Here is a 26,239-nt window from a genome sequence, read left to right as displayed (position 1 = left end):
TGTGTTTCATTGTGTGCCCGTGGCCTCTGGTCCTGGCACTGGGCGCCACTGAAGAGAGCCTGGCTCCGTCCTCTTTGCACTCTCCCTTCAGGTATTTATATACATTAATAAGATCACCCCTGAGACTTCTTTTTTCAGGCTGAATAGTCCCAGCTCTCTCAGCCTTTCCTCATAGGAGAGATGCTCCAGTCCTTTAATCATCTGGGTTGTCCTTCGTTGGACTCTCTCCAGTACGTCCATGTCTGTTTTGGACTGGGGAGCCCAGAACTGGACACGGTACTCCAGGTGTGGCCTCACGAGCGATGAGTAGAGGGGAAGGATCTCCTCCCTCGACCTGCTGGCAATACTTGGTCTAATGCAGCCCCGGATACCATTTGCCTTTGCCGCAAGGGCACATTGGTGGCTTCTGTTCAACGTGGCATCCACCAGGACGCCCAGGTCTTTTTCTGCAAAGCTTCTTTCCAGCCAGGTGGCCCCTAGTCAGTTTTTAATCTACCTCACTGTCTGCTCATCAGGCCCATACATCAACAGCTTGTCTGGGAGGATCTTATGGGAGACAGTGTCAAAAGCCTTACTGAAGTCAAGGTAGACAATATCTATTGCTCTCCTCTCATCTACCGAGCCAGTCATTTTATTGTAGAAGGTTATCAAGTTGGTCAAGCATGCCTTCCCCCCGGTGAAGCCATGCTGACTACTCTTGATGACTTCCTTGTCCTTCATGTGCCTGGAAATGGTTCCCACAATTAACTGCTTCATCACCATCCGAGGGATCAAGGTGAGGCTGACTGGCCTGTAGTGCCAGGGGTCTTCCTTCTTGCCTTTTTTGAAGGCAGCAGTGGCATTTGCTTTCCTCCGGTCCTCAGGCACTTCTCCCAGTTGCCATGATCATTCAGATCATTGACAGTGGCCTTGCAGTGACATCAGCTCGTTCCTTCAGCACTCGTGGGTACATCCCATGCTTAAATATTCTCTGACCTGATCCTCTTCCACCAAGGACATCTTCCTTGCTCCAGCCTTTCCCCCTGGTCGCAGGGACCTGGGATTCCTGAAGGCTGGTCCTCCTAGTAAAGACTGAGGTGAAGAAGGCATTCAGTACCTCAGCCTTTTCCATGTTCTATGTAACCAGCTCCCACATCTTGCTGAGCAATGAGCCCACATTTTCCCTAGTCTTCCTTTTGTCACCTATGTACCTATAGAAGCTCTTCTTGTTGTCTTTGACATCCCCGACCAGATTCAATTCCAGCTGGGCTTTGGCTTTCCTAACCTCATCCCTGCATGCTCGGAGAATGTCTCTGTATTCTTCCCTATCCGTGTCCTTACTTTCATACCCTCTGTATGCTTCTTCTGTGTTGGAGTTTTGCCAGGAGCTCCTTGTTTATCCACACAGGCCTGCTGGCATTTTTGCTCAACTTCCTGCTCATTGGGATGGACCGCTCTTGAGCCTGGAGGAGGGGATCCTTGAATATCAGGTAGCTTCCTTGGGCCCCACTCCTCCCCAGGCCTTATCTCACGGGACTCTACCAAGCAGGTAGAGGTCTTTGAAGAGGCCAAAGTCTGCTCTCCTGAAGGCCAGGGTTGGGAACTTGTTTTTTACCCTCCTCCCTCCCCTCAGGATCCTGAACTCCACCATCTCATGGTCACCGCAGCCAAGGCTGCCTTTGACCTTCACATCCCCAATGAGCCCTTGTTGGTGAGTATGATGTCCACCAAAGCATCCCTCCTTGTTGGCTCCTCTATCACTGGAAGGAGGAATTTATCAGCACTGCTCTCCAGGAACCTCCTGGATTGCTTATGCTCTGCTATGTTGTCCCTCCAGCAGATATTGGGGTGGCTGAAGTCCCCCATGAGGACCAGGGCCTGCAAAGAGACTGTTCCTATCTGCCTGTAGAAGACCTCATCCACTCGTTCTTCCTGGTTAGGCAGCCTATAGCAGACACCCACTACAATGTCACCCACAACAATGTCACCCACATCGGTCTTCTTTTTAATCCTTACCCACAAGCTCTCAGTTGGCTCATCATCCAGGCAGAGCTCCATGCACTCCAGCTGTTCTCTCACATAAAGGGCAACTCCCCCTCCTCTTCTTCTTGACCCGTCCTTGGTAAAGAGCCTGTATCCCTCCATTGCAACACTGGAGGCATGGGAGCCATCCCACCACGTCTTCCCGATCCCAGCAAGATCGTAGCCCTGCAGCTGCACACAGATCTCTAACTCATCATGCGTAGTCCCCATGCTGCCTGCATTACTCTACATGCACTTCAGAGAGACGCCCCAGGACACTGACTTCCCAGAAAGGCTTTGGGGGATTTCTCCGTAATGGTGCCTTCCAGGCACTTCCTTGCTTACGCGCAGACGCTGGAGGTGACCCCACTTAAACCCTGTTTTGTTGATTTTGTGATCTCTTTCTGTTCCATCACTCCAGGCCCTCTGCTCATCAACCCTGACCATCACTCCGTGACAGGGCTGCTGGTAACTCTCTCCCCCGACATCACTAGTTTAAAACCTCTTTACCAGGAGGATCTTGTGCGGTCATGTACATACCCCATCCCCCAGGATATACACTCAGTGTGAATTTCAGTCCTCTAAAAAATCTGCTCTTTTTCCTTCTATTACCACCACACTAATAATTGTAATTATTATTTCTTAACATGCAGACCAAGGCTTCCGTACTGTTGTGTTTTTACCCACCAGAGGGCGAGATGTCTTCATCGGTGGCTGCAGAGAGGCCTCCAGTGCCACGAAAGCAGAGCCTTCAGCGCTAGCTCTCCAGACAGGCTTAGGAAAAAATGCTCCCATTCAAGCAGGCGTGCAGCCAAACTCTGCAAAGAGATGCCTTTCTGAGCGAGGGGTGTGCTTTGCTAACGTCTTGCCCTCTGCCTAAGTGACTGGGATTTCACCAGACGAGTTAGGCCAAAGTTTTAAGTTTCCATGAAGTAAAAACTGGAGAGGAATGGGAGAAAATACCAAAACAGAAAACCAGGGCTGTTAACTTTTTTAACTAGAAACAAAAATAGAGATTTGTGGTATGCTGAGAAGAAACTGCCTGGTGATACTGTTTTAGGAAACATATTTACTACGTGCCTGTCATTATCTGATATTACATACACACATACTTAATGCATGAAAAGCCAGAGACGGTTATTAGCAAAAGAGGGAACTGGCTTATCCAAAGCACATGAAGCCAAATGCAAAAAGTAAGACCGCTTCCACGTCAGAGGAACAAGGCTTTTTGTTTCGGTCATTTCGTGTGTCACCCGCCACAGAGGAGAGGATGTGGGAGAAGGTAACAATTTTTACTTCAAGCACCAGATATTGCAGCAGCGACTTGCCTCAGAGGACGTTCTTTTACCCAGTGGCAATCTTTTTCTCGTCTTATCCTTGTAGCTCTCTGATAACATGGGCTAAGAGGCAGAACATTAGCAAACAGCTCTAAGGGAGATGTTTCCTTCTTTGTTCTGTTAAGCAGCTGTTGAAGATGGTCTCAGGGACTAGGTCAGGGAAAGAACACTTCCCAAAGTTGCCTGCTGCTCCTGTTGAGTTCAGAGAAAGAAGTGAAGCCTTAGCAGCCCTGGAAAAAAAGAAATGAACGTGCCCAGAGTTTAAGGCATTAAGCTACCTGCTGTGTGTTAAATTCTGCAGCCGTTCCCAGTCATGGCCTACCCTTTTTCCTGTAGTTCTTTGCTTTGTTCTGGCTGAAGGCAAGATGTAGTCTCAATCCAAAACAGTTCCTCTTGCTATGACGTGAAGAGAACTAAACTCATTTCTTAGCAGTATCCTTTCTAACACACCTGTATCAAATATTTGGCCCTTTGGGGCCAATAGAGGGGGTGGAAGAAAGGAAAAAAATCCTTGCTTCATCAGGGTGTCTGTTGGTCAGTCAGACAAATGCTGGATACAGTGACAAAGCTGTGTAGAAAGTGGTGTGGGAGAGTAGTCCAATTTATGATTCTCTGAATATTTCACTAGACTTGTGGATACTCGGGTGGCAAATTTCAGCCTCTTTCCAACAAGCCTGTGCTTCTGAGTGTTTTTTAAGAGACCCATTGGATCCTTGGATCCCTCAGACTACAGATGGGGTGTATTGAAACACCATCCACTCTCCTTGCATGGGGATTCACTGATCGGACTTTTTTATTGCTGTGTATTACAGTAGCATATATACACATAATAGCACAGTCTTCCATCTAAAATACATAAGCTTTAAACGGGTAAGAGATAGGAAATCTTGATAAAGGCTTCCTTTTCCCTTTCACGAATAGAGAGTAGGGATGTAGGAGACGAAAGAGGCTTGTCTTGACCTTGGCAAGTTGGACTTGCCTGTACAGAAGTTGATGTCAACGATGATGCTGAATCCAGATCTTCTGAGTTCCACTTCAATTCCTTATTCCCCATTTCTCCACTATCCTGCTTTATGGTCACTATTCCTAAGAAAGTACCAGCTTCTACTATGGCTTTCTTTAATCTTCCTTTCTTCATTCTCATCTCCCTTAAAACACTCAGGAGGAATGTACTGGGACCACAGCCTTCCGATCCTAGCCCTGCTCATATCCAGAGCCTAAGATCCTGCTTTGTGACCCTGGATAAATCCCCTTAGTTCCCCACTCATGCAAAGAGCAGGGTAGCAGCACTCCTGCCCCATTGCAAGCTGTGCGCAGGGGCACTCTGCCACACAGCCTTGTGAAAAAGTTGCTGTCACTCTCCTAGAGGATGACCCATGGCCCATGGAGACAAGTTTCCTTCTCTGAGGAAGGCCCTGGCCCTTGCTAAGTTCAGGAAACGTGCTGAACGGTGCTTGGATATCACAGCAGGAGAAATCAGAGAGCGAGCTTCAGTCCCAGCACCTGCATCTGAGTCAGCAGTCGCATTAGCAGCTTGCGGTCTTTCAGACCCAGCTCTTTCAGCCCTGCTTGGCCTTCAATCTATTATTTTCCTTTCTAAGTTCATCAGACTCATTCTTTATCTCCCTCCGGCTAGCTTTCTTCTCTCTCCCACACCATGCTTAGACAGACAGTCTGGCTGCATTTCTCTCTGCTTGACTTCTGCTTACAAAACTCTCAGATCCTGCTGCCTGCCCTTGAAACGCAGCCTGGCCTGGCCTGTGTACTGTTGATAAAGAGGCCAAGGGACAGACATACAAAAAACTTCTTTTCTCCGTGGTGATTGACTTGGCTCTCTTTTATCTCTTACGTTTGGGAGTGACTTTTGCACAACCACCTTTTCCTCGATGGCCCCCCCGCTGCTGCTTTTTGCTGCTTCCTTCAGAAAGATAAAAACTGTGTTTGAAAGAGAGGAACTATGTCAGTGCTACATACTACAAACCCCACTATTTCGCAGCTAATATACATACTACATACCTAATAAACCAGCACAATCACTTCTGTTAAAATGTTTTGAGCACTCCAGATATGGATTTGGCCCTCCACAGCTACTCCTCTCCCTGGGCACGGCACAGGGCAAGGGCAACTCCCAAAAGGTGGCCTTCCACCCGTTTTGGAAGCCAAGAGATTTTAATAGCAGGGACGTAGCCCAGCTGTGCCGAGGGGGTGAGGGCCTGGCAGAGGCAATACCGAGTTTACACTGTGGGATGCTGAAAGGCCCTGGCGGGGCGGGGGGGCGGGGAGGAACATGGCGGCGGCCTGTGTTGGAGTAGGCCGAAGCGCGCTCAAATCCGTAAGAAAAGAGGATTAATGCTTTCCACGGCTCCCGGGACTGCTTCTTTTCCACACTGCGGGGACGAGGGCGCCCTGGGCCCCCCCTTCCCAGCCTGCCGGGGGCAGCCCGGCCGCTCCGGCCCCCGCCCCGCGGCTCGGAGTGGCTCCGCCGGCCGCCCTCCCGCCCTCCCGTTGCTACGGCAACCCCTCCCCGTCGCTCACCGCGCAGGCGCGGAACGCGGCCGCGCTCAGTGCGCATGCGCCTCCCGGCGAGCCTGCGCACTGGGCGGGCCGGCGGTTGCCGTGGAGACGGCGTCGCCGGAGCCCCGGGAGGGAGCGCCTCCGCCGCCATGAGCTCGGAGCCGGGGCCGGGCCTGCCCTTCCTCCCGGGCTGCGCCTTCAGGGACCCCATGGTGAGCGCAGCCGCCCGGTGTACCCTGCCTCCCGGGGACCCCCCGCCCCCATTTCCCCGGGACAGCCCCAAGCCCGGTGTGGCCTGGCCTAGTAGGTGCCCCCCTGAGAGTCTCCCTGAGAGCCGGGCCTGTACACCCCCCACCTCCTCCAGGGACTCGTCAGTGACCTGCACCCTTTCCGGCTCCCCCAGGGGACCTGGCGCCCCCTTGAAGACACCCCCTGGGAACCTGGTACTCCCTCAGACCCTCCTCTAACTCCCCAGGAGACCTGGTACCCCTAAACTTAACTAATATTCCCCCAGGGGACATGTTGCCCCCTGAACCCGCCCCAAGGGAACATCCTGTTCCCTCAGACAACCCTCTAATTCCCCCAAGAGGCCTGATACCTCCCGAATTCACCTAATATCCCTGAGGGGACTTGGTGGCCTGTGAACCCATGTCCTGGAAACATGCTACCCCTCAAACTCACCAGACACCCTTCAGGGGAGCTGGTACCTTGTGAAGTGACCCCCAAGGGACCTGGTGCCCTGTAAACTCATTTGATGCTCCCCAGCAGACGTAATACCCACTGAACTCTCCCCCAGGGGACTTGGTGTTTCCCAACCTCAAGCAGTTCTCCACTAGGAATTAAACCTCAAAACCATCCCTGTACACCTAGGGAAACGGGTATGTCCTGGACCCACCCACCACCCTTAGAGGGACAGATAGACCCTGAAGGTGTACTGAGCAACAATCTCCTGAGCAACCAATACTCTCCTGATACCCCCTCCTCCAAAGATCTGATACTTCCACAAATGCTTCCACAAATGCTCTCCCAATATCTCCTGGAGAACTGAATGCTTGATAGTCCATAGGGCACTAACGGTCTGGAACCTGAGAACCTGATAGTCTTCAGAGAACTGGTATCCCTCCACAGAACTGATACCACCACAGCCTCCAGGATCATGCCAAGGAAGTGAGATCCTCTCTGCTGCTCCCAGGTTCCTTGGAAGAAGTGGTGTCATATTTGAGAAGTCGTGGCAGTCCGGAGAAGTTCCCACTGACTGGAAAAGGGGAAACATAACCCCCATTTTTAAAAAGGGAAAAAAGGAAGACACGGGGAACTACAGGCCAGTCAGTCTCACCTCTGTGCCTGGGAAGATCATGGAACAGATCCTCCTGGAAGCTATGCTAAGGCAGATGGAGGACAGGGAGGTGATTCGAGACAGCCAGCATGGCTTCACCAAGGGCAAGTCCTGCCTGACCAACCTAGTGGCCTTCTATGATGGAGTGACTACATCAGTGGACACGGGAAGGGCTACAGACGTCGTCTGTCTGGACCTCTGTAAGGCCTTTGACACTGTCCCCCACAACATCCTTCTCTCTAAACTGCAGAGGGATGGATTTGATGGGTGGACTGTCCGGTGGGTGAGGAATTAGTTAGGTGGTCGCATCCAGAGGGTAGTGGTCAACGGCTCAATGTCCAGATGGAGGTTGGTGACGAGTGGCGTCCCGCAGGGGTCCGTATTGGGACCGGTACTGTTTAATATCTTCATCAGTGACATAGACAGTGGGATCAAGTGCACCCTCAGCAAGTTTGCGGATGACACCAAGCTGAGTGGTGCGGTCGACACGCCAGAGGGATGGGATGCCATCCAGAGGGACCTGGACAAGCTGGAGAAGTGGGCCCGTGTGAACCTCATGAGGTTTAAGAAGGCCAAGTGCAAGGTCCTGCCCCTGGGTCGGGGCGACCCCCAGGATCAATCCAGGCTGGGGGATGAAGGGACTGAGAGCAGCCCTGCCGAGAAGGACTTGGGGGTCCTGGTGGATGAAAAGCTGGACATGAGCCAGCAATGTGCACTCGCAGCCCAGAAGGCCAATCGTATCCTGGGCTGCATCACAAGAAGCGTGGCCAGCAGGTCGAGGGAGGGGATTCTGCCCCTCTGCTCTGCTCTGCTGAGACCCCCCCTGCAGCACTGCGTCCAGCTCTGGAGCCCTCAGCATAAAAGAGACACGGACCTGTTGGAGCGGGTCCAGAGGAGGGCCCCGAAAATGATCAGGGGGATGGAACACCTCTCCTGTGAAGAAAGGCTGAGAGAGTTGGGGTTGTTCAGCCTAGAGGAGAGAAGGCTTTGGGGAGACCTTCTTGCAGCCTTTCAGTACTTAAAGGGGGCTTATAAGAAAGATGGCGGCAAACTTTTTAGCAGGGCCTGTTGCGACAGGACAAGGGGGAATGGCTTTAAACTAAAAGTGGGTAGATTTAGACTAGATATAAGGAAGAAATTTTTTGTGCTGAGGGTGGTGAAGCACTGGCACAGGTTGCCCAGAGAGGTGGTGGATGCCCCATCCCTGGAAAGATTCCAGGTCAGGTTGGACGGGGCTCTGAGCAACCTGCTCTAGTTGCAGATGTCCCTGCCCACGGCAGGGGGGTTGGACTAGATGACCTTTAGAGGTCCCTTCCAACCCAAACTATTCTATGATTCTATGATCCTCATCCTCTGCATTTAAATTGATACCTAAATGAGGAAGCAGCCTCTCCTTTTCCCCATTCCAAATGGCCCACACGTTGAGGATCTGATAACACTAAATCCTTCCAATATCCTCTTGAGGAAGCAGTGCCACAGATGAGAACTGATACTCCCTGAGTTCTTTCCAGTACTGTTTCAGAGCAGCTGACAGCTCTGCCCTTCTTTCTCCCTGGGGAACTAATATCTTGAGTCTTGACACCATTGCTCAACTTCAACTCAGTGCCACTAATGTCAGTTTGAGAAACCAATACCCTGACTGCTTCCCTCAGAAGCAATGCTCCCAGACTTTTGTAGGGTACAGACGGACCAAGGCATGCCTTACATTTCCCTGGAGCTTAATATCCTTAAGAACAGGCTCCTCCATTTCCATAAGGCTTCGTATTCTGAGTGAGGCCCCTTCTTCCCCCTGTTCCCTCCCAATACATCCAAGTTGCCTCAGCATCAGGAGGACAAAGCCCCAGTATGCTCTGGTATTCCAGGATAAGGAACCTCATGTACTTGCATGTGAACATTTGTCATGGGACATGCTGTACTGAAGAAAAAAAAAGAGACTTACCTTGGAACAGTACTCCTTGTCCTTGATATTCCCATTGAAAACTGGCACCTCCAGAACAAGCACTTCCATGTCTTCCTGATACATCCCCTAGATTGTGCTCTACAGAAGAGAGAACCTCTTACCAATCCAGTCTACCCTTTGGCAAGTCTTCTCAAGTGATGGTGAGCCCCGCTGCAGGTCAGCCCACTCTGCTCTTCCCATATCACTCCCAGAACCTCTCTACTTCCCAGGACACAGACCTCATGCTTATTTAATGTTCCAATGGATATGCTAATTCTCCCAAAGGAGGAAAGCTTCCCTTCCATCTCCTGCCACCGCAATGCTCCTGATATTTCCAGAGGACACTACAGTATTTCCTAGGTATTCTTGTGATAGAAATTTCTATAACTCTTGATTGCTCCTCAGATGGAGTGGGGAGGAACCTCTAAGGGATCTTAATGACACTGAAGGGATCTAGTGCTCCCTTAGGAAGATATTGTCCTATGTTTCTTAGACCAGTGGTGGTATTGTCACTAATACCTGTTTGACAGATGTGCTCTTGACATGATGTGCTCTTGACAAGGACTGTGTCATGATGGGCTTTGGTAAACCCAGTCCAGATCATTCTGGATGCTTTTGTGGGAACCCAGTTTTCTCTGTTTTCCGAAATAGGACCCTCTCTTTTCTTTATTCTGCTTGTGTGTGGATTAGGATTACCCAAGGATAAATTGTCACTGTACCAGTCTTAGTGGTGCCTTCCAGCATGAACAGTCAAACTATTTTCTAAGTCAGTGACGACTGAGTTCTTCAACAGTAAGTGGAGTAATTTACTCATAACGAATACTCTTAATCGTGCAGTAATGAAGGTTATCTCAGAATTATTCTCAGCTTAATAATATTCTTTCCTCAATATAATTTATAATGTCTTAGAAATCTGCAATGAAAATTTCTACCCCTAGCAAAATATTATTTCCTCTATCAGTAAAATCCTGCCTGCTTTAGTCACGTGAATGCTTCTACTGACTTCAACAGTGCTGTGTGTATGTAAGAAATGCCCACGGGACTTAGCAGAGCAGATCGTTATTTTGGAGTAACTTGAAGTATTGGTAATGATTTAAGGAGATCTGGACTCCAGAAATGGCTTTGCAGTGTTCCTCAGGATGAGCCCTAGTTGGTGCTATCAACTCACTTTGCCTCAATTTTCCGATCTATAAAATGGGCATCGCGATACTTGTTTCCCAAGTGAATGCTGAGACGTGCTGAAGAAAACCTCTGTGTTCAAATAAGATAGTATTGTTATTGCTTAGTGCTCATGTGACAGAGGAACAGAGACACGGAGGGGGAACGGCGTTTGTATGAAGCGTTATAGACTTGGCAAAAAGAAGGACTTAATTCAGTGGAATTTCCTCTGAAATGGACTGGCAGCAACTGAGATTAGCAGTCTACATTCTGGGTTTCCCCTTTTAAATTTACATTAGTCACCTGATACTGTGAGATGTTATCTGGCATCCATGCTCACTTGGGAGAGCCTATCGACTTTGGGAGTCGTATGAATTTATGAGGTGTTTTGTTTAGGCAACTGTGGGCCCTTAAAAACCTGCGCACTTCTGACAAACACTGATATTGCCCAATTTAAAGACAAACATCCTGGTTTTCCTTGAATATTTTTCCCGCAGCTTTCCCTTGGTATTTATTTGACAGAAGGAAATGGCAGTTCTGTGGCAGGGCTAATGTTTATAAGACATTCTGTTAACATGTCTTCAGTAAGCTCTTTTGTTTTCACCTGAACCTGTTTTCCTAACTGCTGTGTCCACAGCATTGCAAGATTCGTAAGTACCAGTTTAAAGAGAAAACAGGCAATTATGTGAAATTCAAGCGGGGCCTTGAAGGTATAAATAAGATTAGAGGCTTAACCATGAGGGGTGAGGGAGGGGGTGGAGAAGAAATGGTTCACATGCCTGAGGTTGGACTGATTGTAAGTCTGGGTCTGGAAAAGGAGCTGAAGCTTGTTCCTTCAGTGCCAGAAATGCATACAACTCTGTTTTACTTGGCAGAAGTCAAAGTAAAGTCAGGGATTTTATTATCAGGGACTCACAATTTCTCCTGCTTTCTCTGGAGCATTAAGTGTTGAAAGCCCAGTGGGACTGGCCAGGCACGTGTTATTTCAAATGCTTCCCAGATTGCAGGTGAGGTACCAGGCGTGGTGGACTGTACGATGAGTCGAGTAGCTTGGTGTCACTCAAGTCTGATCCTGATCTTCAGTAGTGAAGAACAGGAATGGGCTGACAGAGATCAGGTCCGATTCACAGCTCTGACATTTTCTTGTTGTGTGTCCTTAAGCAAAGCAGGGACCTTCCTGTGCCATCTGGATAATTATTTAGCTTGAAAAATGGCTCAGTAGCTGGCGTGAGGCAGATAGCAAAGACAGGTGAAAGGATTGAAGAAGCTCAAAACCAAGTTTAAACCAGCAAAGCAAAAAATAACAGGTGAATCCTATAGCCAACATTATACAGTGCTCACAAAGATAGAATTCTCCTCGTCTTACCAGGCTTCTCACTAATCTGCTATAAGGCCTTACACTGTGGTTGCGGTTATTTAATGTGTGACCCTTGCATGGACTGTGGAGAGAGGTGGTGAAACAGCTAATGTGCTTTGGTACGTTTCGTAATTGCAGTTCTGTGAGCATGACACACCTTGATTTAGCCCAGTGAAGAAAATCCTGTGAATATCATCCGCAGAGGAGGGTTAACAAAATAAATAGCGATGGAAAACACAGAGGGTACACAAGGTGTGATAGTCAAGGGAGCACCGTAAAGCAGTAACAGAGTGAGGTCCCATGGTGCTCTGTACTGCCGTAACACGGAGTAGGGAACAGAGAGTTTGTGAAAGAAATACTAGGGCAGATGAAGTGCTGTCACCCCATTCTAGGCACTGAGAATGGTGGCAATAGGGAAATTAAGTGATTTAAGCTCTTGGGGAGTCTGTGCCAGTGCTAGGATTTCAGTTCGCTCTGATGCTTTGTTCCTCCAGCCACTTACTGTTTTTTCAGCCTTCTTGATCTAAGTGTAAAATCTGATTGTAAATAACTGCTGCAGTAGGTTGTAATAAAATGCTGGGGGGGCATTCTGGATATTACATGCTTTTACTGTTTTTCTGTGCTTTCAGTAGCCATATCTACTAAGTAGATATTTTAACAGCTGGATTTCCTTCCACAGAAAACATCTTTTCATCGGTCCCAGACACTGGGCTACAAAAATGGATTTGCCTTTTCTCGGCTGCCAACAGCGGGGATCGGCGGGGAACGACTATATGTGAATCAGCTTTCTCAAGCTGAATTAGACGAATTATCCAAGAGACCCATGCTGACCTATAGGCAAGCCAAGCAGGCCCCACCTTCAGGCTTCATTCCAGCACACGTGGCTTTTGACAAAAAGGTATAAAGAAGCTTATTCCAGGAATATCGCTGGCCAAGTTTGGAGACATAAACAGTCAGCTCTAGGGTTCACGGGACAGTGTACAGCAGTTTTCAGATGCCATAGCCCTTAGTCAGAGACAGCTGAACCTCAGACTGAAAGAGGCTTTCTTTACTCGGGAGGAGGATTATAATACGTAAACGATGTAAGACACAAGTTACGCTAGAGCATTTCCAGCAGGCGTTGGAAAAGAAGTTTGATTAACTCTGAAAAGCTTCAGTTTATAACCAATGCCCTGTAAACCACAGCCTGGCCTTCTGTGTTTCCAAAGCTATATTGAGATTGTAACTGAGCTTAAACTGTAAAAGACAGTCTGCAACGGGGACCCTGTTAGACTGTTTAACTGTGATCTATTTATGCTTGTGTTTGTCACCACAGCGTGTTACAGCCTGTACTGCTCCATTAGTACTTCCTGCGTTATATCTTGGTGTATCAGACTAGGAGGTGGCTATGTGTCTGCTTGGAGCAGTCCTGAGCTGACCCCTGATTTTAAATGCGCCAGTGGCGCGGACTGCAAGCTGGCGAGCGCAGCCGCAGCCACGGACAGAGCAGTTGCTGCAGAGGGTGCAAGGCTCGGCAGACCTGAGCACGTGCAGGGGTTTGCACGCTGCCAGGCAGGCCTGGAAAGGCAGTCTGCAGCCAACCCTCAGCCCATCCGTGAGACAGGCTGGGGGACAGATGTGCTGTGTTAATTGCTGAGGCTATTCCTTCAGAGTAATGTAGATGTTGCCATTTAAGCTGTCAGATACTTCTCTGCCCCTCCATTCAAGCCAGAGTAGCGGCAGAGGCCCCAGTGCTGCTGGGGGAAGTCACGGTCCCTTTTGAAGCACTTTTGCTGGCTGGTGGCAACTTGCTGGCTTTATCATCACTTAATTACCTAGGCCTCTGGGTTGATGTAGGCTGGGTATGCAAGGCCTGACTGGCCACCTACATCCTCTTAGGGGCAATGAATGATCTTGGAGGGGATATTCCTCATACTTCTGCCAAGCACAGAACTGTGATTGCCTGGCTTTTGGCAGGGTGCATTTTCTCTGCACCCTGATTTCTCTCCTTGTTTCTCCAGCACAAATTAGCTTTTGCTGTCAGTGCTGAATAGATGTGACTTCAGATGACCCATGCAGATTTTAAAATCCACAGATGTGGTTGAACTCTTTACTAAAATCTCCTGATAGCTTCCCTAAATTGGGGTCTGCAAAGCTGACGATAGTAAAGAAAGTCATGTATGTCAGAAAACTAGATTGCTGGCAGTAACCAACCACCTGGCAGTAGGTGAAACAGCGGGTGATCAAGCAGGAGCAGGGAAAAGGCTGTATTTTTTACACCTGTCTCAAGTGTAACAAATTTGTAAAAGGCAGGTCTTGATAAAAGCCCTCATGATGCCTCTGCCATCAGTCACAGATTAGGCTACAGTTGGCTTTGATGATTTTATAGATCACAATCCAGTAACTTTGAACTGCCAAAGCACATTACAAATAAATTATTTGTCTTAATAGACTAATCGTGGTGTTCAAATTGTTTCTCTCTTTCTCCCTTTGGGATATTGCCCCTTTGGCAGATTTTGAAGTTTGATGCCTATTTCCAGGAAGATGTTCCTCTCTCCGCAGAAGAGCGTTACCGGATCCGCCAAGTGGCTATCTATTACTATTTGGAAGATGACAGCATGTCCGTCATAGAGCCTGTTGTGCAGAACTCTGGTCTTCTTCAAGGCAAACTTATCAGACGCCACCGGGTGCCCAAGAATGACTGTGGGGATCATTACCACTGGAAAGATCTGAATCGGGGCATGAACATCACTATGTATGGCAGGATGTACCGCATAGTCGACTGTGACCCATTCACACAGGTGTGTTGCTTGTACCGAGAACACTGACACAGAGAATCCCGGGAATTACGGGTGGCCAGACCTGTTACAGTCCAGTAGTCTGCATCTGTAGCTTTCAGAATGAGGTTGCTTGCAATCTTTCATTTTGCTTTTTGTGAAGACTTCTTTCTTCAGATCAACGGGGAGTTCAAGGTATGATATTTGCTGAGGGCATATTAATTGCTCAGTATTTTTGCCCCAGGGCTGATGGGAGTCCATCCTTTGTCCTCAGGACCTCTCCTTACAGTACCAATTCTAAGTTCATTTCTGTGTGTACAACAGTTTGACTGCTTAGAGTCCAGATGATACATTGTGCATATGTGAGAGGAAAATTACTGATCCTAACTCTTTTCTGACTTAATACTCTTCTGTTAAGAGTAGGAGAAAGGAGTGCAGTCAGTAACTCTGCACCCATCTACAGCCAAACCAGAAAAGCAGTCATGATCCGTGGGTTGAGAATCATGGTATGAACGGACCTTTCTAAGAGAGCTTACTCATTGCCTGCTTTTCTATTCCTGGCTATTTCTGTACCAGTAAATGAAATAATAACAACCCAATAACAAATAATAACAAATACCAGTATAATGGTATCCTGTTAGATTGTCCCCAGTATAATCTCAGCCTTGGTCAACTACTATTCTTCCAAGCAAATCCCAGGAGCAGTCCAGGAGTTAGAATGCTCCAGGGACCATTCCCAGTAGGTGAGTTACGTGCAGCCAACCTGTCCTGGAGGATGAGAGAGTTTAGACGCAGGCTGTTCCTGGCCAGTTGGCCTCAGTGCCCAGGAATGTTCCCAAGCATGTATAATATATTGGTATATACGTGGCTGTTGAGAACATGGGAGTCCAGCTCTGCTGGAACTGGATGACTGTTAAAGTCAGTTCGCATCAGATGAAGAGCTGGTTCTCATGTAAATGTTGGCTGGTTGATGGAAAACATGAAATGAGCTACGTGGGTCTACATCTCAAGGCCACTAGTCTATTTATCATTAACTGGCATCCTCCAGACCAGAAAATAGTGAGTCTGAAAGTGTGAACCTGCTTTGTGAGTCTTCAGGGTGATCGCACGTGCCTGTTGGAGATGTTTGCATAGGTGCTTCCTGGGCTGAATGTTTTCATGGGCCACTTCCCAAGGCCAAAAAGGGAAGAAGTCCATTGACTTCAGAAATTGTTTTGGGTGACTGATGTGAGTACACAAGTAACACCCTAGAGTTTGTTGATGCATCCAAGGCAAGCAAAAAATGTCTTTATAAACAAACAGATTGTTCTCTTTCTGTGGCAAAAGTACTCCTCCTGAAAGATGGACTGAAGCTGCCACTCTGGCACATATCCTCATGGCCCGAAGGGCCTTGGTGGGCCTAGTGTGGGTAACACTAACTTCCACTGTCTGACACATTGAGGAGCCCTAGATTTGCAAATTCTGACTAACTACATCCGCGGTTATGCACTAATTTAATTTTTTTCATTTACATAAAAGAGACCGACTGACGGTTATCCTCCATTTAAAGCCCTAAGGCCGAGGAAAACTGTGGTCAAGTAAAATCTGAATTGGGATGTTGAGGACAGGACTGCCCTGAGTAATTAAAGGGCAAGCAAAGCTAAGAAGCAGCTTAAACAGAAACACCTTGGTCATCTTCTATTGTATTTGCTAATGCAGTAGGACTAATACTCCTGGAACCTGGTGGTCTGTGAGGAATGAACTTGCAGTGTTCTGACAACACTCATCTCAGCCCATCTGTAATCTCTAGTTACCTCTTACCTTCAGAACTCACGGCAGCATTAATACCTTAGATGGTGTTCCATCTCCAGGTGTTCCTGGAGAGCCAAGGAATTGAACTGAACCCTCCAGAGAAAATGGTTTTTGATCCTTACACAGAACTGCGTCGGATGCCTATGCACAAGTACGTCACACCATCAGATTTCGACCAATTCAAACAGTTTCTGACTTACGACAAGCAGGTGAGAGAGCTGGTAGTGATCACCCACATTACAGACTATATGTGTTATTGAATCCCGAGTTTTGTGAGTGTCTACAACCTTACTCATTCTAAAAAATCTCAGTCCACTGAACAGACTCCAGTTTTGCTCCTTTCTTGGCTTTAGTAAAAAACAAATTTTTTTATCTTTTTACTGGGCTTTGTGCCCTGTGAACAGCTTCTCTTTGGATTGCAGAGCCTATGCTCTAGATCCTCCATCTCTCTCTTGCTTTCTGTTAGGGTGAGATAAGCCACCTGCCTCGGGAAGTTAGCCGATAGGGCCAGATGCAGTTCTAATATGAATGGGTGTGCTGCATCCACTCCTCTCTTCCCCCAAAACAGTGATGCCAGGTGCCAGAGTGGACAATTTCAGACAAACACAAATGCCACTTGCTCTGACTGAATTCCCCCTGTGCACACAGTTGACTAACACTCTCTTCCCTGCTCCTCTGGATCTTCTTCTTTTCATCTAGCAACAATGTAAGAAACCCTATAGACTACATCTGTAACAGAAAATAAAACAGAGACAGGACATGACCCGAGTTCTGCATATTGTCCCTGGCCAGCTATAAATCAAACAGTTCCTGGCCATCAGCTAGGTATTAGCACAGGCCAGGATCATATCCAGTTGCCATTTTGGACATGGTCACCCTGTTTTGAGGGGAGCAGACAGTTTTGCTGTGTGGATGCAAGCTGGGCCACGCCTGCCATTTTACTGCCAGTTTAGCTTTAGTGACTCAAGTCTGCGCTGGGCCAACTCTGCCTGCAATGGCTATTGGGTTGCCTGTTTAGGAGCTGTACCTTGGGGAACTCTTGAGCATTGCAGTGCGAAGAGTTTGGTTTCTGTGGCATTAAAAGATGGTATTTCCACTAGGCAGAAATAAGATGGGGTCTGCAGTGAATGTAGCCTCCTCGGGACTGCCAAGTGCCTTCCCCTCTGCCTTCCTCAGCATGAGGGTAGTAAAGAATTGGCCATGAAACCTCTAAGAGGTTTAAGAGTCAAAACAAGATTCTGTCTTGCTGTGTTAAGTTTCATTATAAAAATCACTTCCCTTAGGACTACTTCCCTACTCATTCCTGGGCAATTATTTCTGCTACTTTTTAATCACACCCCCACCCCCATTTTTCCTCATGCTTCTTGAACTAAATTTCTTCTTTTCTTTCTCACTTGCTGCTGTCAAGGTAAGCCAGGCCTGTCCAGCTCTCCAGGCCCCTGCTGCCCTTCCCACTGCTGCCTCAGCAGCCAATTCATCCCAGTACCCACAGTATAAGGGCTTGGTTCTTCTGTACCTGGCAGAGAAGATTGCTGAGATGCCTCCAATCACCCAACCCGTTTCAACCCACTTCCTTTGGACAAAGCATTAGTAATTGTAATCCATGTTTGTCTTCTCTGCCTGTTTTTTCTCCACCCCAGGTCCTTCGCTTCTACGCCATGTGGGATGACACTGACAGCATCTTTGGTGAGAATCGGCCTTACATCATCCATTACTACTTGGCAGATGACACAGTGGAGGTTCGGGAAGTCTACAAGCAAAATGATGGTAGAGACCCATTCCCAATACTGATAAAACGTCAACGCTTGCCCAAAACCTTTGTGGACAAGAAAAGTAAGTTTAGATTGGCCAGCACATCTGTCTGTGCTAAAGTGCCTTGGTGGGTAGACACATATGTGGTGGCTGTGTCAGAGGTACACCGAGTCTGCAGAATTTTTGCTGAGAACGCTCCAAGTGTCATCGGGTTTTGGCCAAAGAAAAGTTCTTTAAATGATCGCTAAATTCTTTATCTTTTGGGAAACAGTGGCAGGACAGCAGTAGCAACAGCTCCCTGGAGCTATTTAAACAGCTTGCTTTTGTATCCCTTTTCACTAGGAAATGTTAACTCAAGTACCTCCTGATCGATTTATTTTTCCTTTTGCTCTCTTGTCCCTAGAGACCTTCCCAAGCTGTGTGCTAGAGATCTCTGATCAGGAGGTACTTGAGTGGTACACAGCTAAAGATTTTGCTGTCGGCAAATCTACCACCCTCCTTGGACGCACCTTCTTCATCTATGATTGTGATGAGTTCACACGAAACTTCTATCGTGACAAATTTGGCATCACAGACTTCCAGCCAGTGGAAATAAAGAAGAAACCACTTGAGGAAGTTCCACAGGTACTGCAAACAATTTCTCAAAGGAAGGGAGGGAAGGAAGCAGTCGGTATAAGCTTTTATAGTAAAGTATAGGTTCAGCTTAGTAAGAACCTATAGTAAAAAAGTTCAGCTTAAAGAAAAGAGCAACTAACTTGAAAAAGACAAGGCAAGAATGGTCATAATTGATATAAAAATGAAAGTCCTCTGAAACTGTTGATTTCTAATACTGTAAAGGACAAAGCAGTTGCTAATAGTGATAGAAAGAACTCTGGTTATGTCTATACTAGAAAATTAAACAGTGTCAGGGTTTGTTTTTGGCCGGGAAGCCAACTGGCACAGTCTGGCTGCACTCATACTACTAAACTCTCCCTCGCCCTCCAAAACAGGGTTGCCAAGTCCAAACTGTCTACTGGGGACAGTCACAGCCCTTTTTACCTCCCAAACTGAGCCTAGGAACGGTTTGGAGAGCTAGCTGGCCTAGACCACAAACATGATGGGGATTAGGTTAACAGTGTAACCATTGAGTTTCTGTGTACAGGAACGTTTAGTTATTAGTATAGCCACAGTCTCTTTATTCAGAGAAATTACCTGACTTTCTGAATTTCAGATTTTCTTAATTCTCTTAAATATTTTCCATAAGTAAGGGGTCCAACACATGGCCAGGCTAGTAGTGTCTCTACTGGGCAGGATGTCACAGCTATTGCTACCTGGTGACAGAAGATTTCTTTTCAAACAGGCGGTTTCTGATAAGCTGTCTTGTAAACATTGTCTTGTTCTTAGTTTCAGCTGGTTTTGCTTGATATCTCCTCTGGATGCAGGTAATTCCTCCCTATAATGGTTTTGGTGTCCTTGAAGACTCTCTTCAGAACTGCTTTTCTCTGCTTCCAAAGCCTCCCAGGAAAGATGTAATTAAGATGCTAGAGAATGACCACAAGGTGCTGCGATACCAGGTGGCCCTGGTAAGTGCTTTCCTTGATGGTATAGTGCCAGCTTATGTTGTAGAGTCAGAAGGATGGGAGGAACAGCCTGCCCCGACAAGGCTGTCAGCAAATTCTCCTCTGTGCTGGTGAGAACAAAGAGCTCGCCAAGACAACACAAGTGCCCCTCAGGGGATGCCGTTGGGTTATTGTGTACTTGCTGTGACAATTAGTAGCACGCAAAGGTAGAAAAAAACAAGGCCAGAACGTACAAAACAGACATGCTACAAAACCACAGCCATTTATGGAAAAAATCCCACTGACATCAGCACGTGACAGATGGCCCTAACTGAAACAGCATTGCAACTGGGCACTGTGCCTCTGCCTGCCTTCAGCCGCTGCCACAAGCGTGAGCTTGCTGTCTCTCCACTGCTGGCTCCCAGCACCTGTCCTTCTCCAGGCTAGTCCTGGCCACAGCAGCCAGCAAGAGGCTGTGCTAGCAGAGCAGCCAAGCGGCAGCGCAGAAGCCGGGGACTCCGTGGGGACGGTGCTTTCCACCCACGACAACGGCATTCAGGCCCTGGCCTTTGTGCCGGCTTTACAGTTGGTTTATGCAAGGAGCCTCTGGCACGTCCAGCAGTAGCAATGGCATTTCCTGTGCTGCCTGGTGCCTGCCCTCTCCAAATGCTCAGGGTGAATAAGGGCTGATTTCTTTTCCCTATTGTGCAGGAGTTCCTAAAGGTCACAACTGACGAGTTCGGATCCACTTAATTTTAAACTAAGCAAGTAAACCTACTGGTGTGTCAGGGGAGTGTCTTCCTGTGACTAAGAGCTGGAAGGAGCTCCAACCTCTCTCAGGCACTCGTTATAATGAAAAATAGAACTTCAATACTGAATTTTACAGCCAGTCTCTCTCTGTGATTAATCATTCCATATAGGATATTCCTTTCTCTGGGATTACTCAGTCTGTGGAAACACTGTATATACTTGGTCACTGCAGCCCAGATTCTGCTTCTGTTAGCCTGACTAGAGCAAGTAACCTTTGAAATTCAGATAGTTAATGCTGTCTAGGGCTTTGTTATGCTATGTCAGCATATCTGTAGCCTTTGGCCTACATCAAGCGCTTTGTTTAGTCGGCTATTAAAAAAAGCTCTGAACTCTGGGTGCTTATGAGTGGGTTACTAGGTACTCCTAAGCACCCCAGGAAAGAAAAACCTGGTTCAAATGTTCTTTTCCAAAGCCACTACCTTTTCTCTAGGAATCACCAAACCCCGAGGACAGAAAGCGTCGTTTCATCCTCTCTTATTTCCTCTCCAATGACATGATCAGCATCTATGAACCCCCAGTCCGTAACTCTGGCATCATTGGAGGCAAATACTTAGGAAAGACCAGAGTCGCCAAACCAGGCTCTACTACAGAGAATGTCATGTATTATGAGCCCTCTGACCTCACCATTGGTTCTACAATTGAAGGTAAAATCCAGTCTGGATTGATAATACTCTTTGAGCTTTGGTCTTCAGTGCCTGCTCTGATATGTCATTTATTGCATGGACAGTGCAATATACCTTCCTTCACTTGAAAGATCTGTTCCTTCTGGCTCTCATCACATTTGAGTTTCCAGATCATCAGCTGGAGTACATTGATATAACTCTGTTACTGTCAATGTTTGGACCTTTGACATAATTAGGGAAAAAGCTGCGTTCTCCATAGTGTGTGTTCAGTTTACGTTTTGGGACCTGCCAGGGTTCACAGGGTTAAAGCTGTGCCAGATGACTTCCAGTAGCAAAGGCCTATCCTGTAAGGAAAAATCTATCCTGTAAGGAAAAGAAATGTAATACGGAAATACTAGAAACACACCAGTGCTAATGGAGGGAGTCGTTGTAGGCCCAAGCACGGGGCCTTTGCTCTCAGCAGCTGCTTTTCTTGCAGCAAAACACCCTTTGAGTCAGTGAAACCCTTCTCAGTTGAAGGACTGAAACAAATAGCAGAGCTTGCTCAAACCTGAGCCCAGCCACAAGAGAGAAACCATGCTCTCTTCTGGATGATGAAGTGACTTACCCATGCTGAAAGGCAAGTAACACTGCTTTCTTTAATGCCTCTTCCCCAGTGTTTGGCCACAGGTTTGTTATCACTGACGCTGATGAATACGTGCTTAATTATATGGAGAGCAATGCAGAGAGTTTCCCCACGGCAACACTGCAGTCCCTGAGGGATCACTTTCGCCCACGGCAGGTGGTAAAGGAGACGGCCAAAAGGTAGGCTTCAAAGGATGGCGTTGTGGACCTAAATAAGACTCAGGCATTTCCAGCAGCCTCCAAGGGCTCCAGCCTGCGTCTAATGGCTGCTCGGCTGATTATTCAGCTCCAAGAGCCTGTGTCTGGGCACATACAGAGCGGGTCAAGTGTGTACAGTGTAATGTTGTGGCTGCTGCTGACCCAAAAACCTTACGGGACAGCTCTGGCTCAGCAGCAGAGATACTTTCAGCTAAATGGACACAGTCATCTTTTCCCATAAGACAGCAGTTAACTGTAGCAGATGCTGCTAACAGTATCTGCATGAGCTACTAGATGGTTGCAGGCTCAGCAGAGAGTTGGTGGAGTCTTTTTTTTCATTTGCTCTGGCTGTGCTTATCAGCCTGTCAGAGCCTAGACTACATCCTCTTTTTTTAGCTGTCTGGACCCATTTTCTGTAGCCCAGTAACAACCCCATTACCTCACAACACACTTTGGAGTCAGTTAGTATCATGGTAGTTCAGGGGCTCTGGTTGAAACTAGAGTTGTATGCAGTTCCTGGAACGGTATGGAGCGCACAAGGAAACGCTCCTTGTCCCAGAGCATTTGCAGACAAAAGGTGCATGGGGAAAACGTCCTGCAAAGGGAAAATAGTTTACCTAATGCTCCAAGATCAAGACTGAGCTTCGTCTCCAAGTGCAAGCTGAGATGAGCTTGCCATAAAAACCAAGAACCCCAGAAGCCTGCTGTGTTCTCAGAAATACAGTCTGGCCAGCCATGGTGGGCAGCCAGCACACAAGTGTCACGGTAAGGCTGCCAGAAGTAGCTTTTACATGAAGTCCCGTTCTTCCTTTCTTCTGCAGTGACATCCCCATGCTTGGGACCAGCGACCAGGAAATGGATGAATTAATTGTGCAGGTTCAGGAAGAGCTGAAGCTCCATAAGTACTTGAACAACAAGAGCATTCGGGAGGCGTTTCTTCAGTGTGACAAGGATGGCTCTGGCATTCTGGACAAAGCAAAATTTTTAGCCCTTTGCGACAGCTTGAGTGTGCCGACCAACTCCTTCCTGGTTAACAAGGTCAGAAGGAAGGGGTGCTGTGCATATTGAATTCCTCTCCTATAGCTCTTCAAAAGAGCTCTTCTACAAACCAACCCTAGCCAGGCGAGACCAACAGCCGCTCTACCCTACAAAGGGGAACAGTTTCAAGAAGAGGGCAAGAGAGTCCCAATTAAGAAGGGCCTCTGAGCTGTTGGACTGAGCCTGTCTCTTAAAGGAGGAGATAGTAATTGCTGTCCTCTAAGTGAGGCTACTGCAGAGCTACTGAGTGTCTGTCATGACTTAAGCACAGCTGGGCTTGAGTAGAGATGACACTGAGGTGCTTAGGGAATGAGCCTTAGGAAAGCTTAGATGCATTCTGAATTTAACAGCAACTGAATTGAAGATTTGAGAACTAAGTATTGTACCAGAAAAAAACAAAACAAAACAAAACAAAAAAATCATTACAATCATAACCACTTGGTTAACACAACTAAAACATAGGCTTGCTGGGTGCTATGAGCAACAGCACATGGAGATCACAGTCTGCCAAGCAGAAAATGTGAGGGAAACTGAAGAGAAAAATTCATGCAGCAGGGATGGAGGATCCTTTCAGGAATATGACTGGCAAGGATGCTTTCTTAGCATAATGTGATATGCAGTAGATTAGTGGCCAATAAAGGCAGACTCAGAGTTTAAAGAAATCTAGAAACCAGAGGGAGTATTGCCCTTGCTAAAAAAAACCCATTTTCTAAACCAGCCAACCGTGAGCATCACAGCTGTGGTTAGAAAGGTGCACAGGCAGGGTATTTATGTCTCTGAAAGCGCACTGAATAAAGGCCTTTAACCAGCAGCCAGGGCTTTGCTGTACTAGAGTTCATCGGAGAGCACTCTGCCCTGAGGAATTTACAATGATGTGGTGACAGTCCTTCCTGCTTCCACTCTGAGAATAGGAGATGAAGTGACATGCCCAAGAGCATGTGGGGAACCTGTGACAATTGAGGCTAAACCCCCATGTTTGAATCCCCATCTAGGACCTAATACACTAAAAGCATCCCTCTTCTCTCTTGAAATCTTAATAAGAGTGTGCCCAGAGCCCTCAGAAGTGTGGCAGTGCTATAAATTAAACATATGGCAGATAGTTAACTACTGTCTGGATTGGAGAGGAGCATAGCTGCCAGTCACAAGAGTGACTGGTAAATCTGTCTCCAGGCGACAAGGGGAAGAAGAATCCTTTCAAGGAACTGTGATATTAGACTTTTTCCATCTCCCTGGGTGTCAGAAGGAGATTAGTTATGCAATTAAAGAAACAAAAGCCCTCTTCCTTCCCCTTAAGCACACAAAGGCTATAGCTCTGTAACACAATGCAGGGTCAGGGATGGATACCAGAACTGGCTCATTAGTAGGGCTGTTGCGGAGCTCAATTATCTGTGCCTCCACTTTATGCCATGTGCGCACACCAAAGCGACACCAGCGAACAGTAACTGTTCAGATACGCTGCCCCCATGCCACTTAGGGCAGGGATTTCTGTGGGGTTTCTGAAAGATTTGCTGTGGCCTATGTCAGTCTGTGGCTACACTTTATATTTTGTGGATATGTTGCCACTGTGGTGAGACTTAGAAGGCAATCGGGATTAAACTCAAACATTTTAACTCTTCTCCTTGCATAGATTAGTGTCATCTATAAGCATTCAAGGTTACCTGTGATTCAGGACTACTAAGGTGGTAGGCTCTTCCACACAGGGGAATAAGATCTTCTGCTCTGTCACACAAGGAATATCTCTGGGCACTTTCCCCTAAAAAAACAAATTTGCAGCTTCTTCCAACTCCTTATGTTGTTTGTTGTTTTTTTTTTCCCCCCAGCTGATTGACCTATGTTCTTGTGGAGAAGACAAAATAAACTACCGTGACTTCCTTAGAGCCTTCCCCTTGTGACCTTCCCCCAGAAGCCGAAGAACAAGACCAGCAATAAAATTCTTAGCTGAGTTGACTTTAAGACATCATACTTCAAAAAGGATGCTCTAGTCTTCATCCTTGCTTCACTCACTCTCTCCCTTCCCTTCTCACTAGAGCCAACTAATTTCACCCTCACTTTGTTAACACTTTTTTTCCTTCCAAACCTCTCCCTGCCCTTTAAGCTACCACCAAACTCAACCTCACAGCTGCTGGATATTGAAATGAAACTCACATGAGAAAAAACTGGAGAACCAAAGCCAGGTTCTCCTGTTGATCTCTCAGCTTTTTAATACAGCACAGCATGGCTTGCTAGAGGTAAAGCTCTCTAAAGCCTGGAGTGATAACCACTCTAGAAAGGGGCCTTTCACCTTCAAGCAGCGAAGACTGCCAGTTTAAATTGTTATTTGCATTGCAAGAAGATCTAAGAGCCCTGCCATGGACCACGATAAACTCACGCTTGCTAGTCTGAATGTAAGCAAGTCATGCATGGCTGCTATAAAAGTGTTAATAAATCTGCTTTAAATAAAAGTACCTCATGGCTGGAATACCTACGGATTAAAGTGAGGGGAAAAAACCCCGCAAAACTGTGATGCTGGGTTTACTTGAAACGGAGTGGTGGGTTTAGCTCTCACATAGCTAAACGTATGTGTACAGATAGCAGGTATCTGTACACAAATCTGCTGACAGCAGCTTTGCATTTTTTAACAAAAGGTTGGGAGAATGGTTTTAGGACTGAGATACTATCTAAACCCATCTTATGCAACCTGTCATCTTAACAGGCAGGTTGTCCAATGAAAAGGGAGAACTAGCAGTTGACATAGCAATAGAGTTATGACACTTGTGCTCCACTTAGAGTCACATGGGTCATCTCTCCGTGAAGGTAAACGTGGCAGGGACCTTCTCACCCCAGAGGAACACCTGCCAGGTATCGCCATCGAGCGCATATGAAAGGCGGCTATCATGCACGCAGTAGAGAACAAAGCTCTTTGGAACAAAATGCTTATTTAAATCAGCTTTTGTGCTGTGGATTCCCACTTCCCCTCAGACGGCTGAGAGTCTCCACATGACAGCTCCCTCCTGCCTGTTCGGAAAGGTCACCGCTCTTCCCTTCTGGGCCCGTTTTGTGCTGCTGCTCACTCCGACCCAGAATCGCTACAGCTCTCTCGGGTCCACCTTGGATTTCAAAGCACAGCTTGGCATTCCATGAGGTGCCTTCCAAGCAGCAGCTGACAAAGGCTAAGTTCTAAAGGCCACGTTAATCAGCTTTTCCAGAGACCAAGAACTTACAGATGAGATTACTGGAGCTGTAGGCTGTAGAAAAGAAAGTCAGAAACTGTTTTCTGCACATGCCATGAAACTGTGACCTAGTGCTCGGCCAATCATGTAGCACGCCCGGGGCCAGCTGCAGAAAGTATACAATTTAGCTCACCATAAACTATGCACCTAAACCACATCAGATAAATCATATCCTCCAAATGCCCTTATCCTCCACTCCCAACGATGAAGGCAGCCACAGATAACTAACTCAGAAGCAGCTGCCCATGCTGTAGACAT

At 47.3% G+C, this 26,239-nt stretch overlaps 1 protein-coding gene across 4 annotated transcripts; it reads left to right on the top strand.

Moving 5' to 3' along the window:
- Positions 1-5,990: 5,990 nt before the first annotated feature.
- EFHC1 (EF-hand domain containing 1) lies at positions 5,991-25,216 on the top strand. 4 transcript variants are annotated; one of them, XM_076332597.1, is made up of 11 exons: positions 5,991-6,064; positions 12,322-12,540; positions 14,162-14,422; positions 16,249-16,398; positions 17,830-18,022; positions 18,345-18,565; positions 19,363-19,503; positions 20,720-20,933; positions 21,569-21,716; positions 22,556-22,772; positions 24,593-25,216. In XM_076332597.1, exons 1-11 carry the CDS (start codon positions 6,002-6,004, stop codon positions 24,662-24,664), a joined length of 1,899 nt encoding a protein of 632 aa, XP_076188712.1. In that variant the 5' UTR covers positions 5,991-6,001; the 3' UTR covers positions 24,665-25,216. The 4 variants fall into 4 exon arrangements, with proteins under 4 accessions (XP_076188712.1, XP_076188711.1, XP_076188714.1 ...); XM_076332596.1 differs by having other exon boundaries at positions 14,135-14,422; XM_076332598.1 differs by lacking the exon at positions 5,991-6,064 and adding an exon at positions 9,237-9,288 and having other exon boundaries at positions 14,135-14,422.
- The last annotated feature ends 1,023 nt before the right edge of the window (positions 25,217-26,239 follow it).

This window comes from Aptenodytes patagonicus, chromosome 3 (assembly GCF_965638725.1).
Source record: "Aptenodytes patagonicus chromosome 3, bAptPat1.pri.cur, whole genome shotgun sequence".
NCBI classification, from domain to species: domain Eukaryota; kingdom Metazoa; phylum Chordata; class Aves; order Sphenisciformes; family Spheniscidae; genus Aptenodytes; species Aptenodytes patagonicus.
Note: the sequence above shows the minus strand (reverse complement) of the source record. Positions and strands in the feature narration are given on the sequence as shown.

Excerpts from the sequence above, each read along its gene's own strand:
- EFHC1 (XM_076332596.1), top strand. The coding sequence starts at position 6,002 with ATGAGCTCGGAGCCGGGGCCGGGCCTGCCCTTCCTCCCGGGCTGCGCC. Across the intron at positions 6,065-12,321 it reads GCGCCTTCAGGGACCCCATG|AAAACATCTTTTCATCGGTC; the intron begins GTGAGCGCAGCC and ends TTCCTTCCACAG. Across the intron at positions 16,399-17,829 it reads TTCTGACTTACGACAAGCAG|GTCCTTCGCTTCTACGCCAT; the intron begins GTGAGAGAGCTG and ends TCTCCACCCCAG.